This window comes from Cherax quadricarinatus, chromosome 60 (assembly GCF_038502225.1).
Source record: "Cherax quadricarinatus isolate ZL_2023a chromosome 60, ASM3850222v1, whole genome shotgun sequence".
In the NCBI taxonomy this organism is placed as follows: Eukaryota; Metazoa; Arthropoda; class Malacostraca; order Decapoda; family Parastacidae; genus Cherax; species Cherax quadricarinatus.
In genome coordinates, this window is record NC_091351.1 from 11,348,990 (window position 1) to 11,368,116 (window position 19,127).

The 19,127-nt window shown below is 38.4% G+C and overlaps 1 protein-coding gene across 1 annotated transcript; it reads right to left on the reverse strand.

The window, feature by feature from the left end:
* Positions 1-1,445: 1,445 nt before the first annotated feature.
* LOC128694370 (microfibril-associated glycoprotein 4-like) lies at positions 1,446-12,776 on the reverse strand. The gene is made up of 7 exons (XM_053784479.2): positions 12,378-12,776; positions 11,436-11,503; positions 10,531-10,622; positions 9,039-9,225; positions 7,552-7,677; positions 4,981-5,087; positions 1,446-3,268 (listed from the first exon to the last, which is right to left on the reverse strand). The coding sequence occupies exons 1-7, from the start codon at positions 12,586-12,588 to the stop codon at positions 2,932-2,934; spliced, it is 1,128 nt and encodes a 375-aa protein (XP_053640454.2). The 5' UTR covers positions 12,589-12,776; the 3' UTR covers positions 1,446-2,931.
* Positions 12,777-19,127: the final 6,351 nt, after the last annotated feature.

Genomic DNA, 19,127 nt, shown 5'->3' on the forward strand with positions numbered 1-19,127 from the left:
TATTTGAGAGCTGGGAGATTTCATCTGAGAGCTGGGAGATTTCAATAGGGTGCTGGGAGATTTTATTTGAGAGCTGGGAGATTTCAAAAGGGAGCTGGGAGATTTCAATAGGGTGCTGGGAGATTTTATTTGAGAGCTGGGAGATTTCATCTAAGAGCTGGGAGATTTCAATAGGGTGCTGGGAGATTTTATTTGAGAGCTGGGAGATTTCATCTGAGAGCTGGGAGATTTCAATAGGGTGCTGTGAGATTTTATTTGAGAGCTGGGAGATTTCAATAAGGAGCTGGGAGATTTCAATAGGGTGCTGGAAGATTTTATTTGAGAGCTGGGAGATTTCATCTGAGAGCTGGGAGATTTCAATAGGGTGCTGGGAGATTTTATTTGAGAGCTGGGAGATTTCATCTGAGAGCTGGGAGATTTCAATAGGGTGCTGGGAGATTTTATTTGAGAGCTGGGAGATTTCAATAGGGAGCTGGGAGCTTTCAATAGGGTGCTGGGAGATTTTATTTGAGAGCTGGTAGATTTCATCTGAGAGCTGGGAGATTTCAATAGGGTGCTGGGAGATTTTATTTGAGCTGGGAGATTTCATCTGAGAGCTGGGAGATTTCAATAGGGTGCTGGGAGATTTTATTTGAGCTGGGAGATTTCAATAGGGAACTGGGAGATTTCAATAGGGTGCTGGGAGATTTTATTTGAGAGCTGGGAGATTTCATCTGAGAACTGGGAGATTTCAATAGGGTGCTGGGAGATTTCAATAGGGTGCTTGGAGATTTTATTTGAGAGCTTTCAATAGGGAGCTGGGAGATTTCAGTAGGGTGCTGGGAGATTTTATTTGAGAGCTGGGAGATTTCATCTGAGAGCTGGGAGATTTCAATAGGGTGCTGGGAGATTTCAGTAGGGTGCTGGGAGATTTTATTTGAGAGATGGGAGATTTCAATAGGGAGCTGGGAGATTTCAGTAGGGTGCTGGGAGATTTTATTTGAGAGCTGGGAGATTTCAATAAGGTGCTGGGATATTTCATCTGAGAGCTGGGAGATTTCAATAGGGTGCTGGGAGATTTCAATAGGGAGCTGGGAGACTTCATCTGAGAGCTGTGAGATTTCATTTGAGAGCTGGGAGATTTCAATTGGGAGCTGGGAGATTTCAGTAAAGAGATGAGGATATCATCAAGTATTTCATTGTGAGTTCAAGACCCCTCAAGGAAGGTTCCTTGATGTTGGTGAGGGGCTCTTGATTTAGGGAATTGGATCTGTGCTCCAGTTCCCCGAATTAAGCCTGAATGCCTTCCACATCCCCCCCCCCCAGGCGCTGTATAATCCTCCGGGTTTAGCGCTTCCCCCTTGATTATAATAATAATGTGAGTTCAAGAGGTTATGGCAATTATTATTGACGAGAAAGGATGACAAGAAGGGAAGCTGACAGGATAGATGTAAAAAACAAATATAGAAAATTCCATGGCTTTACTGTTTATACAAGAACTATCTTCTCAAGGATCCCATCTGGATCAACTTCACAAACAGCCAGAGGGAATTACACCACAGAACGGCCAACAAGCGGCGGTTTCACTTTAGCGGTTCCTTTCTCAAGGATATCACTCCAGTGATCATTCATTTTCACTTCTGACTCGAATTTTGAAGATTAGAAGAATACAAGTCACGATAACATGGCTGGAAGAAGTTGGGATTTGACATTGGTCCAGGGAGGACCGAAACGTCGTCTTAATTTTCCCCTAAGTATTTTTTTTATTTGATTTTTTACAGCGCATAGATATCCAAGAAATCATTGACACTTAATGAAGGAAAGCCTTGACTCATGTTCCCCTTGATATTGAATCACTGTGAACACTAATACGGTTCCTCTCCAGTACGAATTATAATGTACTGTATTTTATAGGATTTGATCTCTTAGAAAGGCTTTTAGATATAATGAAATTCTATACGATTTGTTTCTAGAATGATTTCTGATGAAGATTTAAAAAAAATAGGATTAGGTATCTACCAATAGAAGATAATATAGTTTATGTCGAGTTTCGCATTTTTTTTTTTTAATTTATCCAATAGTTAAGGTTTCTGTGTGATTCTTGAGAACAAGTCTGACTGGATTCAAATTTTTTAAGTTTGTTTATCGTCCTTAAAGGAAGATTTGGATTTTTTTGGTACCAATTTACCAAATTTATATATGATAATTGCACAATAATTTTTGTGCGATAACTTGATAATACCTGTTTTAATCGACTTCAAACTCTGAATGGTGTATCTTACATGGAGGAAGGTTTGGAATGTTCTTTTTGGCAGTATAGGTGACCTACCTAGACCAAATAAATTTTATAACTTTTTATGGGCTACTGAAATAAGACTAAGTTTTTAGCTTAGTCTCCACGTCTCTCAATACATTTTCTTCTTATCTGTTCTTTAACAGACTTACGTAAACAAGGTAGTGCAAAGGCACAACAACTTCAGCCTTTATTTAAACATCATTTCACTCACATTCACAAGAACATATAAATCTAAGAATGGAGGAAGACCGTAGTAGGCCTACTGGATCCTACTAAACAAGTCCTTCCCAAATCCAATCCTCACTCATATAATTGTTTAACTAATTGTTAAAGCTACTTGCTTTGTTAAAAGTATCTATATCACCATACCTAACATCTTTGTGTCTTTCAAACCCTCAAAAATAATAATCACTTAACTTAGTAAGAAGTCTTTACTGAAAACGCCTCATCCAGGGTGTCCTCTAAGTACACAGCATAATGGGAACAAATATACTATTTTTTAAGCACACCAGTCATCTCCCACCGAGGTAGTGACCCAAGAAAAATTAAACGTAATCATCCGTTCAACAGCTGTCTTGCCAGACGTACGTAGATTTCACAATTCAAATAACCCTCAGAACTGTAATATCCCCACCCAATTACGGTTTATGTAGGGATTATTCCATTTGTGGGCGCACCACTTCCCAGGGATTAACGTCTGCGCGGCCGCCAGGAACGTTGATGACATTTTCATCCTCGTGATCACTTGTTGCTTCAAATGCTGGCCACCAGGGAGCGTAGCCTTTGGTGGGTGACATCGTACTGTCGTGGTAGCTATCGTCAGTGCCTCCGATAGGAGTCTCTCCCTGGGTGTCGTCAGCAGTAACGTCATCTGTCGGCTTGTTCCCTGCAGCACCTTCAGACCTTCGCCGACGTATTTTCATTTCTACGTGAGTTAGGACCAGCACTCGCTCGCGGTTTGACCACCAGCGGATTTCTGTGCCGTTGCCTTTCCTGACAAAGAAAGCATAAGTTAAAATAAGTCACAATATCCTAGGTGGAGCAATTCATAACTAACCCACAAAGTCATTTTAGTCCTTGAATATTATCATAGTTTGATAATGGTCCAGACCGAAATTTCGTTCAGGTTTTCATTTACAACTTTTAGTCAGTTGTGAAACCATAATTTATGGGTGTTGGAAATTCTTCTTTGATAAATTATTTTTTTATAAGACAAACCATTATAAAGTTCTGGGATGAGGAGTACTGATCAAGTAGGGTGATGAACCTAGTGGAATGTGGGAGTATTGATCTGCAGGGAGTAATTGAATAGTGATGTACTAACTTAGACGGAGTGATGGTGTATTGATTTCGACCAGTGGTTCCCAAACTTTTTCAGGCTGCCCCCCCCCTTGGCTCCCCGGCCACATTACTAGCCCCCCTCCCCCCCACACACATACGATCTCGCCTCTTTCTTAAAAAAAAAAAAAAAATGGTTATAAATGACCATAATTTTTAAAGGGGTGGACCGGTAAGCCAGCGGAAGGCCTCGGTCAGATGACCAAAAGCTCCAAAGGTGGGTCATCATCTGACTAAGACTCGCGTCAGGAAACATTTGTCCTGTTTCCTGACGAACCTTACCTAACCTAACCTAAGCCTCTTTCTTGGTACTAGGTTTACCTCAAATTCAAAACAACTAATCTAACACTATAAACAAGCGTATTTAGTTCTCAAATAAAAATTAACATAGTAAACCAATTTATTTAACAATATAAAAGGTAAACTTACATCACATCTGTCACTACATTGTCTTCTCAATTTTAATGAGATGGATGTGCTAGGTGCAGGACCATCAGTTTCTTAACATTAGGCTTGAAGGTACTAAGAAGTTTTTTATCTTTTTTTTTTTTTGGTTGGAGAGCAACTTGGCAACAGCACTGAAGCCTCACTCTACTAAATATGATGTTGGGAAGACAATAAAGTACATCTGTACTTTGTTCCACAGTGCAGGATAGCGGTCAGAAATGTTTTTTTGCTACCAAAAATCTTGATATGATCTTTTTGAACTTTGGCTTCAGCTCATTGTCATCTTGGAGTGAAATAAGTTATTCCTCCACCATTCCTATTTCCACACTGCTGATATCTATAAATGGATTGATCAGCCAGTCCGGTATTTTAAGCAAAAAAAGATCCTGAAATCTGTTAGACATGTCATTATGCAGCTCATTCAGGCGTGCACAATACACTTAAAGGTCATCGTCTGGTATGCTCTTCTCCAATTCAGAGAAGCTGGGAAACTGGAAGAGCTCACGACGAGTTATGTTACAAAATTTTTCGTTTGAATAACTAACCTAGACAGAAAAGAGGAAAGGGCGGATTTGACTTTGATAAGATTAACTTTACTTCCTAGCAACTGCAAATTAACTTCGTTGAGCTTTGTGAATACATCTGACAAATAAGCAATGTCATGCTTGATGTTTCTTAGTTTATCACATAGAACAGAATTGGAGTCTTGGAAGAGTTCAACAACTGTTTTGAAAAGTGAATAGAAACGTCTCAGAAAGTTTCCCTTTTGACAGCCATGTAACTTCTATTTGCCGCCCCCTTTTCCATCAACGCCCCCCTGGGTCTTTCCACCGCCCACTCTGGGAATCACTGATTTAGAGGTAACGATGGTGTGGTGATGTACTGACCTTTAGGGAGTGACGGTATGAAGATCTACTGACCTAGAGGGAGTGATGGAGTGACGACCATTGAGATGAGCAGCATAACAAGCATGGAACCACCAACCACCTTCCTTATCTTGTGCACAGCTCTTGTTCCTGGCCAGGTCCTGTGGAGCACCAACACTTACTACTTAACCGTCTCTCGTGCCCGTCCTCACACATCAATATATTTATAGATAAACTCATCGTCAAATAGTATGGTATAAGATATATATATATATATATATATATATATATATATATATATATGTATACATATACATATATATATATATATACATATATATATATATACATATATATATATACATATACATATATATATATACATATATATATATACATATACATATATATACATATATATATATATATAATACATATATAATACATATATATATATATATATATACATATATATATATACATATATATATATACATATATATATATACATATATATATATACATATATATATATACATATATATGTATACATATATATATACATATATATGTATACATATATATATATACATATATATGTATACATATATATATATATATATATATATATATATATACATATATTTCTAGATATATATATATATATATATACATATATATATACATATATATAATACATATATATATATATATATACATATATATATATACATATATATATATATACATATATACACATTATATATATATATATATACATATATATATACATATATATATATATACATATATATATATATATATATATATATATATACATATATATATATATACATATATACATATATATATATATACATATATATATATACATATATACATATATATATATATACATATATATATATACATATATACATATATATATATACATATATATATATATATATACATATATATATATATACATATATATATATATACATATATATATATATATAAATATAGATATATATATATATATTATATATATATATATATATATATATATATATATATATATATATATATATATATATATATATATATATATATATATATATATATATATATATATATATATATATATATATATATATATATATATATATATATATATATATATATATCTTATACCATCATACAGTTTTGGATGATTCTTTTTTAGTGGTTTTATGTTGCTTAATAAATATTCATCAACGCCTGAACCTAGCGGGAGACCTGATTACTGAACCCAGTGGGAGAAAAAGTGGGCAATGAAGGAGGAAATGGGGGAGGAAAATGACCCATGAATCCAGTGGAAGGGAGCAAAGTTGTCACTGTATCCAGTGGGAGGAACAAAGTTGTCACTGAACCCAGTGGAAGGCAGGAAAATGGCCCTCGAATCCAGTGGGAGGGAGCAAAATGGGCTCTGAACGCAGTGGGCGGACCAAATTAGAAGGCTAGAGTGTATCTTGCTCCATTATCTTGTGTTAATGATGACGTTGGTTAGATTACCATGGAAATGAAGTCAGTGTTTCAGGGTCAGGTTAAAGGGGAATATTGGTAACTCTTCCCACTCAGTCACATTGTACAAAAGAAAGATAAACAGTCATGATTTTACCATGATACAAATTTATAGTAGCAATAAGGTTATTTTATTTTGAGGTAATCACTGTATAGCACGATCTAATAAGAAAAGGGAAACAATTACGATATATATATATATATATATATATATATATATATATATATATATATATATATATATATATATATATATATATATATGTCGTGCCTAATAGGTAAAACTTGCTATTTTGGCTTAAATAGCAACGCTCTTCTTGCCGAATAAGGCAAGCGAAAATTTGTGTATGGGATAATCTCTCAAAAATCATTCTGAACCTAACGAAAACATATGTTTCATTGTGTTTGTTTATTATTAAATTACTGTAAACTTATACATTTAAAGATATATTTTTTCATTTATGTTAATATAAAAATTAATGATTTTGTACCAAAAGAACCTTAGGAAACTTACCTAACCTTATTATAACAAGCGAAATTAAGTTTCGCGTAATCCAACTATATATATTTTATACAGGTTTACCTGGAGAGGATTTCGGGGGTCAACGCCCCCGCGGCTCGGTCTGAGACCAGGCCTCACGGTGGATTTAATAATAAACAAACACAATGAAATATATTTTTTCCCTAGTCTCTTTAAAAATATTCCCATTAACCATTTCTAACAGTCAGGTCCTAAAATCATATACAGTCCACATTATTTTATAATTTACCATTATTGGTATTAATGTTTAGTATTGTAATTATTAATTTAATATTATGTCAAGCTTTTTTTGTGAGAGTGGTAGGGAGTGGGCATCGAGGGAGTAACAGTTTGGCGACCCACTGTGACAATCCCACTTACTTCACCCAAATTACTTGCAGGAAATAATTCTGGTAATACCCTGTAAACCTCCTGCAGGTAATTTCCCACATTTAGGTTAATCTGGCCCAACCTCTTTTTGGCAGGTCTAAATTTAGTAATATTTAACATCAATGAGTCATTAGGAAATTCTTGCCCACCTGGTCACGGTCGAGGGTGGAAAAGCGAAGACCGGAGTGAAAGATTGAGAGTGCGTCGCCGGCGTCGCCTGAGTAATTGGTCGCCAGCAGACGGTAACCGTCACTCTCAGGACCCACACGAAAGTTCTGCAACACATCCACATTATTACATCATATATGAGAAATGCAACTGTCTGTAATATTGTACATGGGACAGCTACAAGTGTTTGTAATATTGTACACAGCACAGCTACAAGTGCTTGTAATACTGTACACAGCACAGCTACAAGTGTTTGTAATGTATGGGACAGCTACAAGTGTTCGTAATATTGTACGGGACAGCTACAAGTGTTTGTAATATTGTACATGGGACAGCTACAAGTGTTTGTAATATTGTACACGGACAGCTACAAGTGTTTGTAATATTGTACACGGGACAGCTACAAGTGTTTGTAATATTGTACATGGGACAGCTACAAGTGTTTGTAATATTGTACACGGGACAGTTACAAGTGTTTGTAATATTGTACACGGGACGGCTACAAGTGTTTGTAATATTGTACACGGACAGCTACAAGTGTTTGTAATATTGTACACGGGACGGCTACAAGTGTTTGTAATATTGTACACGGACAGCTACAAGTGTTTGTAATATTGTACACGGACAGCTACAAGTGTTTGTAATATTGTACACGGGACAGCTACAAGTGTTTGTAATTCTGTCTTTGCAATACATGAAGTACTATACGGGACACTCCTGCTTGTATTGTTAGTGTAGTGTACTTGCTTGTATTGTTAGTGTAGTGTACTTGCTTGTATTGTTATTGTAGTGTACCTGCTTGTATTGTTAGTGTAGTGTACCTGCTTGTATTGTTAGTGTAGTGCACCTGCTTGTATTGTTAGTGTAATGTACCTGCTAGTGTTCTTAGTGTAGTGTACCTGCTTGTATTGTTAGTGTAGTGTACTTGCTTGTATTGTTATTATAGTGCACCTGCTTGTATTGTTATTGTAGTGTACCTGCTAGTGTTCTTAGTGTAGTGTACCTGCTTGTATTGTTAGTGTAGTGTACTTGCTTGTATTGTTAGTGTAGTGTACCTGCTTGTATTGTTAGTGTAGTGTACCTGTTTGTATTGTTAGTGTAGTGTACCTGCTTATTTTGTTAGTATAGTGTACCTGCTTATATTGTTAGTGTAGTGTACCTGCTTGTATTGTTAGTGTAGTGTACCTGCTTGTATTGTTAGTGTAGTGTACCTGCTTATATTGTTAGTGTAGTGTACCTGCTTGTATTGTTAGCCTTAGTGCGTCTAAAAAAAAGTAAATACTATCAAGTGCTTGTATTAATACTCCTGATAATATCGCATTTTATTTCATATCACAAATGTTTGAACTGATGAAAAGTATTATTATTATTATTATTATTATTATTATTATTATTATATTAGTATTAGTATTTTTATTGTTATTGTCGAGAATGGATTAAGGATACAAGAAAAATCTTGATGCGTGACCTTGTAGTGAGCATAGAGGTGTCCCAGCTGGTAATCAAACATGTCGACCCGCAGCTCGTAGGAGGCGCTGTAGGTGAGCTGGTGGAGGGGTTCCAAGCCCAACCACATCTCCCCATCAAGGTTACCAAACCCATTCCGGTAGTCTGCCCAACCCCTATCGAAGTCCTCCTGGACTTCCTGAAGTTTCCTGGGTGTGGGTGTATTTAATTACGTGTTTGCAGTGACAATTATTATTATTATTGAGAACCACTAAATCCGTAGGGGCCACACACAGCCTGGGAATGGGAGGTAATCAGGTTCATTTCATTGAATCGAGAGCCTTTCGCCAGCATCAAGGCGCCTACCCCCCCCCCAAAGAGGAGGTCGAGTCAAGACTAACACGATATTAAAAACCTATAAATTTTTATTTCATGTCAAGATAGTGTTTTGTACTAAATAGCCTCCACAGTAAAGATGTTTAAATAGTTAGAACATGCCATTAACTCGTTCTAACTGGGCAATATAGGTTCCGTCTAGCTGGTAGGAACTACTTAGCAAGTAGGAACTGTTTTGAGAATGGCGTCGCTACCTAGTGGAAAAAAAATATATATAGCAAAAGCAGAAGTTTCACCTACATAAGGCTTTATCAGGTACTTAAAAAAGCTTCGTGTAGATGAAACATCGTAGTAATGAAGGTCAGTTTTGCTGTATGTGCCTTTTAGGCCCTGTCTAACAAGTAGGACTGGCGTAGAAACTAGAACCTGCAATAATGGTAGCATTACCGACAATATATTAGGTAAAAGGACACATGTGCAACTAATGTGACATCTTCCTCAAGAAATCGTAATAACACCCACCGTGGGTTCCGTCCCCACCCGTACCGTTGATTTTTATAATGTGACTTTTAGGCCCTGTCTAACAAGTAGGACTGGCGTAGAAACTAGAACCTGCAATAATGGTAGCATTACCGACAATATATTAGGTAAAAGGACACATGTGCAACTAATGTGACATCTTCCTCAAGAAATCGTAATAACACCCACCGTGGGTTCCGTCCCCACCCGTACCGTTGATTTTTATAATGTGACTTTTAGGCCCTGTCTAACAAGTAGGACTGGCGTAGAAACTAGAACCTGCAATAATGGTAGCATTACCGACAATATATTAGGTAAAAGGACACATGTGCAACTAATGTGACATCTTCCTCAAGAAATCGTAATAACACCCACCGTGGGTTCCGTCCCCACCCGTACCGTTGATTTTTATAATGTGACTTTTTATTGTGGCAACGTTTCGTTCTGCAGGAGCTTTGACAAGTCGTTACGATTTCACAAAGCTCCTGGAGTGCGAAACACTGCTACAATAAAACATCACATTAGTTGCACAAAGTAGGACCTGTCTAGAAAATAGAAAGGTCGTCAATGAAAAGCGAAGCCTACAGCAGTGTTCCTTTATTTTTATATTCATACTTTTTATATAAAGAACTTACTAAGACAAAGACGTGTGTTGTTACCTGCGTTGTATGACGGTCCAGCCTCCTCCGTGGGTGCTCATGTCACAGTACACCAGGAAGGTGAAGGGGAACACTTGATACTTCCCGCTTCCCTGTACACATAAAAACATTGTGTCACATTTTCAACTGTGTAAAGTCTTGACTCCTGACACTGATCTATGCTAAAGCAGTTACACTAATAGACGTTCAAGACGAAACGGTTTAGGCTTAAACAGTAAATAAGTGTAAGTAGGTTAAATTAGTATATGCTAAATTAGGTTAAATGTCCTGTGGCCGCCTGTTGATAGCGTGATTGACCTGGCTGTTGTTGACACCACAATCCGGCTGACTTAAGGAACTTATCAAGCTACCTCCTGAAGATAATTGGAGGCCCTTTTGGTAATGTCCCTTAGGTATGAAGGGAAGATGATGAAAAGTCTTGGTTCCTTTACACTCACTGCGATATTTATCTCCTTGTGTACTCATTACACTCCTACTTTTCCTTGTGAGTATTCTGCACTATCTGTCGAGCTTCTTGTTTTCGTAAGGAGTAATTTCAGTGTGTAGAGCTGGAACCAATCCCTCCAAAATTTTCCAGGTGTAAATTATATGTTTCTCGCCTGCGTTTCAGGGAGTACAGTTTAAGGGACTTCATGCGTTCCTAATAATTCAGATGCTTGACTAAATTTAGTTTAGGTTAAGTGAATTTAGAATATGTTTGGTTAGGGCTTTTTTTTTTTTTTTTTTTAGGTTTTTCAACCTCCAGGATTTTGAAGATGTCAATCTGCCTATTCATTGACCGTCAAATACTAATTAGCTATTATAGGAGTTATGGGGTTGGGGCAAATTTTGGACCGAGGTAGGATAACAGCGTTTATCCTCTAAAATGAACTGTTTAAGAAAATGAATGGTGTAAATAAGCTTACCTTGACCCCGGCTTGATGGAGCGTAGAGCAGTCGTGAACTACAGGCGGGGGTGGCGGGGGAGTCTCATCTGCATCAAAATACACTATTATTATAATAATATTCCTGGGGAAAGGGGTCATACAAAGTCAGTGAAATGAGAGGAAATCAAGTTTGATTCAAGAAAGGGGTAGGCATCTTTAGGTCCTTGGATCAAGAGCTTTTTATCAGCATCAAAGCGCCCTTCTTGAAATGCATCTGTGTATAAATCTCATGTTTGAAGATCTTTTAGGTTAAAAGAGGTTACTACACTGGGTGACATTAAAATACCAAACACCCAATAAATAAACTTAAAAGCACTACGGCCCTCACACGTTATTAAGAATCCATAGTTATTGCTATTTATTATAGCTTAAATTAATGTCCTGCGTTATTATTTCGTAGCCTCGTGCACATCGTCACGCTTGGTCTCCTTAATGCTGACCTCATCCTTACTTATATTTGCAGAGCTAAATCATTGTTTATGCTTAGAACTGAGTTCATCTTCCAAAGAGCGAGTTCAGTTGTGCAAGATTTTACATTTGATTTGAGTTATTTAAAATATGTGAAGCGCTAAGTCTGTCATTCAGCTCAAGAACTGGTAGAGGCTCGATCCTCCGTCCTATAATCGCGAGACACGATGCTTACCTACCTGGTAATATTTCCAGCAGATTTTTTTTAACAGTCTGTGTACCGATTTATACTGTACAGTCACTGAAGATAATTTGTCATTCCATAAATAACTCCTAAATTGAAAAGGAACAAAAAAAAATATATTTTTTATGAAAATAAAGACTGGATGACGTCCAAGTCTTATCAAGTTACTTGCTAATTGGTAACAGTCAAGGACAGACCGAAATATCCAGTAATTATTTCTAATAGGGAGGTTAGTTATGAATTGTTGTAGTAACGGTATTGAAACTTGCCTTTTTTCTGTAGTCTTAACATGATGTCAGTAATGGTGCGCATCTCTTGTAGTAGCGCTAACTGATCGACACCATGGCGGTTATCCTCAGAATCAACCATAATCTCCACAGCTGGCTGTCTTCCTGCCGGCACACTGGGTCCCACCGCCATCACCACACTCACTGCTACACAAGCACTCACCCCTACTACCCACTTATTACACTGTGCCATATTTACTGCTTTAGGTGCTCCTGTATCCCAGTGTTCTTGCCTGGTAGCATGTTACCAGCAGTCAAAGAGTAAATGGTGGTGGTCAGGCTAGTGAAGACAAGCTTCTACAGACGACGACGCCTCCTTTTCTATGCCAGACATGACTTTCCCCTTACATAAACCTTATTATCACCTCTAAGACATCCTAGCAATGCGACCAAAGCGTGTAGCTGAGGGGTTTGTGGGGCGAAGTTACAGAGAGGGACTGAGGGTGTTGTGACTTGACTCTCAGGAGAATACTTCGTCAGTCCTCTCCTTCATACTCTGCTTCACTTGCTCTTCTCTTGTATCATAATTTGGAATGTAAGGCACTGGTTTTATGGTGGTATGTTCTCTCACAGGATGAGTGGCTGCGCCACTTATCCTGTGAGATTAATCTCCAACAACTTACCTTATAAAGTTTCTTTACGTTAACGCCTTAAACTGATTCGGTGATATAAAATTCTTTGATGTGATTACATAATGTATTCCAATCTTTTGTCAGTCAGTGGTGGGAAAGACCAGTTCAAGGCTGTAAGTCAGACAAATGCCGGATCACCACTTGGAGAAGACCTGGACCAGGAGTGGCTTCTACCTGAACATAATTATACAAAAACAGAAAAAGTCTTTAACAAGACATTTCGTAGTGTTGGCTCTATGAAGGTGAGGTGACTTTTTAAGTTTACAATAAGTGCAACGTTTTTTTTTATAAACACTGTCTATATACGCGTCTTTGATTTAATAACAAAAAAGGCACAATACCGTGACTGGAACGATACACAAATAACCGGCACATGGAAGAGGAGCTTACGACGACGTTTCGGTCCGACTTGGACCATTTACAAAGTCACACAAACGAAAGGAGGGAGGGGTATATATAGGCAGGAGGTGGTAGTAGTAGTAATAGTAGTGGAGGAAGAAGGTAGTAGTAGCTGTGGAAAATACTGTATATATTTTCCAGAAATTCAGTATTTATATGTAAATAGATGGCCATACTGTATTTAATAATATTGTCATAGAAAACGGAAAGCCTGCGTCTGCGCAGACGAGACTCGCCATCTTGGTTTTGAATTGGATACAACGTTAGTGTAATGGGAAGGAATTTTCGTGCTCTAGAGGTTAAAATTGGGCTGACACCTCTCAAATAGGAGGCGAAATTGTTGGACATGCATTCCTGCATAACTTGAGATATCAGACGACTGGACAAGACAGCTCCAGGAACCTCAGATAAGCTCTCTAGATTTGTGTATAATTCTGGCCAGTGTTTTCATAAATTTAGTGAGGTTTTTCTGAGTATGATACAACTTAATATCCAGTCAAATTGGCGAGTGATATTAAGATATATTTTCCTTCTGTTATGTAATTGTGTATATATATAACCATTTATTATTTTTAATATACAGTCCACAAAATTTATACATTTACCAGTATTCCTGGTTATACATATTTCATTGGTAATTAATAGGTCCAGAGCAACTTGTGGATATGACAGTGATAGGTATCGAAGGGGGACATTTTTTGCGACCTAGGTGTCCCAAATTCCTACTTGTCTAACTGATAAATAATAATTATCTTTGTTCATTTACTGTTATGTATATAATGATACATTCAGCTAAATGCAATTTTCCACAGTAGTAGTGGGGGAGGTAGTAAGAGGACGATCTAGTAAATATTAAGAAAGAGGAGCACTGCAAGGGAGCTAGGTGCCCACAGAGGGTAAGAGCAAGAACACAGAGGGGGGAAAAATAAATAAATAAATAAATAAAGAAGGAACAAATACACAGGGCAGAAGAAAGACAGCCCAAAGGAGAAAAAACGAAAGAGGAAAGGGGAAGAGGGAGAAGAAGAAAAAGGAGGAATCAGGTTAGGTCACGGGTGTTCTGAAGTTTGGAGCATTTTACAATGTAGTGGGAGAGGAAGACATCTACAGAGACGAAGCCAGGACTAAGATTCATACAAGGAAAGTTGTTTATTACGGCGACTGTTGAAGTTGGAAGTAGGGAAGACAGTTTTAGCAGAAGACCAGTTAATAGGACGGCTGTGATATCTGACGTGACAGAAAAGAACATTCCATTATGTACCTCTGTACACAAATAACCCGCACATAAAAGAGAGAAGCTTACGACGACGTTTCGGTCCGACTTGGACCATTTACAAAGTATCGTTCCAGTCACGGTATTGTGCCTTTTTTGTTATTTATGTACCTCTGTAATCTGCAAATACCTTTGTAACTTGCCATGACTGTGACCAGATCTACCTGGAGTTCATTACCTTTGTAACTTGCTCAGCTATCAAAACTTTGGGGTTCAGTCCCTGGACCCATTATGTACCTCTGTAATCTTTTGACTACCGCCCACAGGATGGGTATGGGGTGCATAATAAACACATTAAACTTTAAAACTTTAGTGTCGGCAAGCCTAACACTACTTTTATGCTCCCTAAGTCTGTCAGAAAGAGATCGGCCAGTTTCTCGAAAGTATTGAAGAGGACAGGAGGAACAAGAAATAGAGCAGACACCAGGAGCATCTGAAGAGGGAGGAGAGGTGTGTCTTTGATTTACTACGTCATCTCGTTGCACATTTTTCACACAGTACAGAGCTAAAGTTAGGCAGCATCTTGCATGGAAAGCGGTAGAAAGAAAAAATGCTTTTGTATTTTATTAATAAAATGCTACATGACCAGAAGGCAACGTGCAAGTTAAGTAAGTTTATTCAGGAATACACAAATACAGTTACACAGATTATCATACATAGCAGCATATGTGTAGAGAACTTAGGATAACTTGGAAAAGTCCCGGGCCGGGAGAATACCGGCGAATTAAAAAAAAAAATAACCCAGAAAAGTCGGACAAAGTGGCGTATTTCCATTGGGGTTCTTTTAATACCTTATTATTATACTGTGAAGGAGATAATATTATTATACTGTAAAGGAGATATACTAAGAAGGTAAAAAGAGTTATTTACATTTACAAGAGTGTTAGCTAAAAAAATAAAAAAATATTCTCCTTTCCATCGCTACATTCATTCGGTAACTTTTGGCTCTCTTCTTGAACTGGTTCATACTATGACTGGCTTTGACATGTGCAGGCAGTCTGTTCCATTCCTTTATTGCTGTGCAATAAAAGGGGTTTGAAGCCTGGCCACTGACTGTAGGTACTACAAAGTTGTGCTCTCTCCCTTTAGTACATACTATGATTGCTCCGGTTCCCAGCCTTGAAAAAAGTGGCAGCAAGATACTCTGGACACTGTTTGTGAGCAAACTATATAAATTTGATTTAACTTCAGTTGTTTTACTCTGTCTTCAATATTCAGCATATTCAATTGTTATAATTCATCCTGGCCTACATGTTCTCTTGGACCCAGGTCCAGGACGAATCTTACCATTTTGTTCTGGGTGATTTACAGTTTATCTTTCAGTTTTTTTTGTCAAGGCAGAGTACCATGAAGAGCAAGCGTAGTCCATATGACATTATATAAGGGCTAGACATAGGGTCCTGCGAGCCTCAGTGTAATGGCGAATTTGTTACATGTGAAACAATGTCCATGACTTTTTCAAGTAAGTGAATTTATATAATCAGTGGCTATCATCTAATTGCACAACCTTCACGGCTGTGCACCGGTAAGCCAATGAAAGACTTCGGTATGGTTTGTTTGCAATCGTTTCATTACGATTTCGTGAGTCACTTCGGTCATATGACCACAACTCCAGTGGCTGGTCATGTGACTAAGACCCTCGTCTTTAATACTATCCTTCCTGGTGGGATATTCAAACGGAAACGTTTTAATGTTCCCACAGATCAGCATGATGACTTTGTTGCACATGTGACTGACTGGTATAATTCCTATGAGTGTTCCTCTGTAGAGACCTTCAACGATGACCTTGTGAGCAGTATTCAGAACTACTTAGAGCCGCCACTGCAACCTCTTGGTACTCTAAACCCAACAAACTTCCATAATAATCATACCTCCTTCAAAAACCATACTTATTACAATGATTCTAAACTTCGTACACTGAAACGTACTGCTCGCAGACTAGGCCTAGCCTATAGAAAACATCGTACCCCTGGAATGCTGAGGCTCTTCCAAACTGCCCTTGCTGCTGCCAGAGAGCGTATGACAGAGCTGCGGCAAACCGACTGGGAAAAATTTGTCAACGGTCTTAATGCTCACACCCCACTTGCATGATAGAACTGATAAATTGGCTAAGCTGTATGCTTTCAAAGAGGGAGTAGATTACAATCTTGGCTTGTCAGGTAGTAGTTTGAGAACAATAATACGAAAAGAAATTCTAAACTTCGTACACTGAAACGTACTGCTCGCAGACTAGGCCTAGCCTATAGAAAACATCGTACCCCTGGAATGCTGAGGCTCTTCCAAACTGCCCTTGCTGCTGCCAGAGAGCGTATGACAGAGCTGCGGCAAACCGACTGGGAAAAATTTGTCAACGGTCTTAATGCTCACACCCCACTTAGCCGGGCGTGGAGGGACATAAATAGAATTAAGGGTAACCGAACTGGGCAGATCGCGCACCCTCATCCCTTGCATAGGGCGAATGAGTTAGTCAGTGCTTGGGCTGCTACATCTAGCTATGACAATCTTCCCAGTACCACACAGGCAAAATTAAATGACAAATATGATGCAAGGGAGAGACTTGTTTGCTTTATGCTCAGCAAGGCAGATGATTGCAACATTCCTTTCACTAATTATGAACTTGATGCAGCGCTAAGGGCAACTCCACGTCGCCTGGTGAGGATGGTATTACTTACAACATACTCAGATTGCTGTGTCGAGTACCAGGTAATCCATTACTTGAATTATATAACATGAGCTATGTAACTGGGGAGCTCCCTCAATCTTGGACCAACAGCCTCATCATTCCAATTCCTAAGCCCAATCAACAAAATGCATTTCGCCCAATATCTCTTACTAGCTGCTTGTGTAAAACATTTGAGAGAATGATTCTTAATCGTCTCATGTACAGAATCAAACAATTTTTGTCTCCCCGGTTACATGGTTTCATGCATGGAAGGAGCGTGCATCATTGCATAGCCACCTTTCTCACCCTGCACACTGACAGCTCCTACACTACCTTCCTTGACCTTAAATCCGCTTTCGATGTAGCCAACCGACATGTAATAATTAGTGAACTTGCCAGAATGGATGTTGGAGGATGGCTTCTCCGCTGGATTAAAGGCTACCTGTCCAACAGAAAATCGTCTGTGTTGTTCCAGGGACATAGAAGTGTAACTAAAGACTTTGAATTAGGAACCCCACAGGGAGGTGTGCTCAGTCCCACACTGTTCAATATTCTAATTAATGCATTACTTAATGCTATGCCTAGTCAGCCCCATAATTATGTGATTAGTTTTGCTGATGATATAATGATTCACACCACCGGATTCTCCAACACCCAAAACATTCTTAATCATGTACTAGCCTCGTGTCAGGACCTGGGGTTGATAATCTCTACTGATAAAACAAAGATACTCAATAGGCGTCCTCCTCGACAGAGAGGCACAGTTCGTCAGATCCAATTGAATGATGGGTCTCTTCTAGAATATGTAAGCAGATACAGGTATCTAGGCTTTGAGGTTCCACTACTTGGACCTGTTGTAACAAGACTTTGTCGCCAATACAAAGAACGACTAAGAGCACTTAGAGTTGTGGCAGGGCTTCACCCCAGGTATGGTGCTAATGTTAAAATTGTGAAAATGATGTATCTTGCTTATATTAGATCATTGGTTGATTATGCTGCGCCACTACTTGCTCTTGTGTCTGACTGGAAGCTTGGAGGGCTGGAAAAACTGCAGAACGAAGCAATGAGGATCATCCTAGGATGCCCTCGTACTGCCAAAATTTTAAATATGCAAAAAGAACTTGATATTCCAAGCATCAGAGATCGTGTTACTGAAAGAAATATCCTAATTGGGGTTAATATGCTCAGGCAAGCTCATTCAAACCCCTGCACAGAAGCCCTCCAAACTTTCCTCAGCACTGGTGAACACTCCTCCAGATGGATCGAAAAGACTGGAACCGACCTCCGCATGAATCAGATACATGATCTATGTCAAGTAAGGCAACAGCGGCACTTCTCCGCTCCATGGAATATTACCCCATTCCAAACTACCATTCCTCCCTTTCCCCCCAAACTACTTCTTAAATCACAACCAAAACTTCGTCTTGAAGCCAAACATGAGGCCTTAAGCTGTATTGATAACTTAGTCACACAGCACACACTCTCGCAAATTATTTACGTTGATGGTTCTGTTCACCAATCCACTGGTGCAGCTGGTAGTGCTGCTGTTGTCGTACAGAGTGATGGCTCTCTTAAAGAAATTGGAGCACGCATCAATAATTGGGCCTCTACCCTTCAGACAGAACTGTTTGCCATACTCCTTGTACTGAAATGCATCTATGTATCAAAGATTGACAGTTTAATTGTAACTGATTCTCTGTCATCCATAAATGCTCTCAACTCATTAAGCATAAATTGTGGCATGCTTGTGTCAGAAGCCAGACACA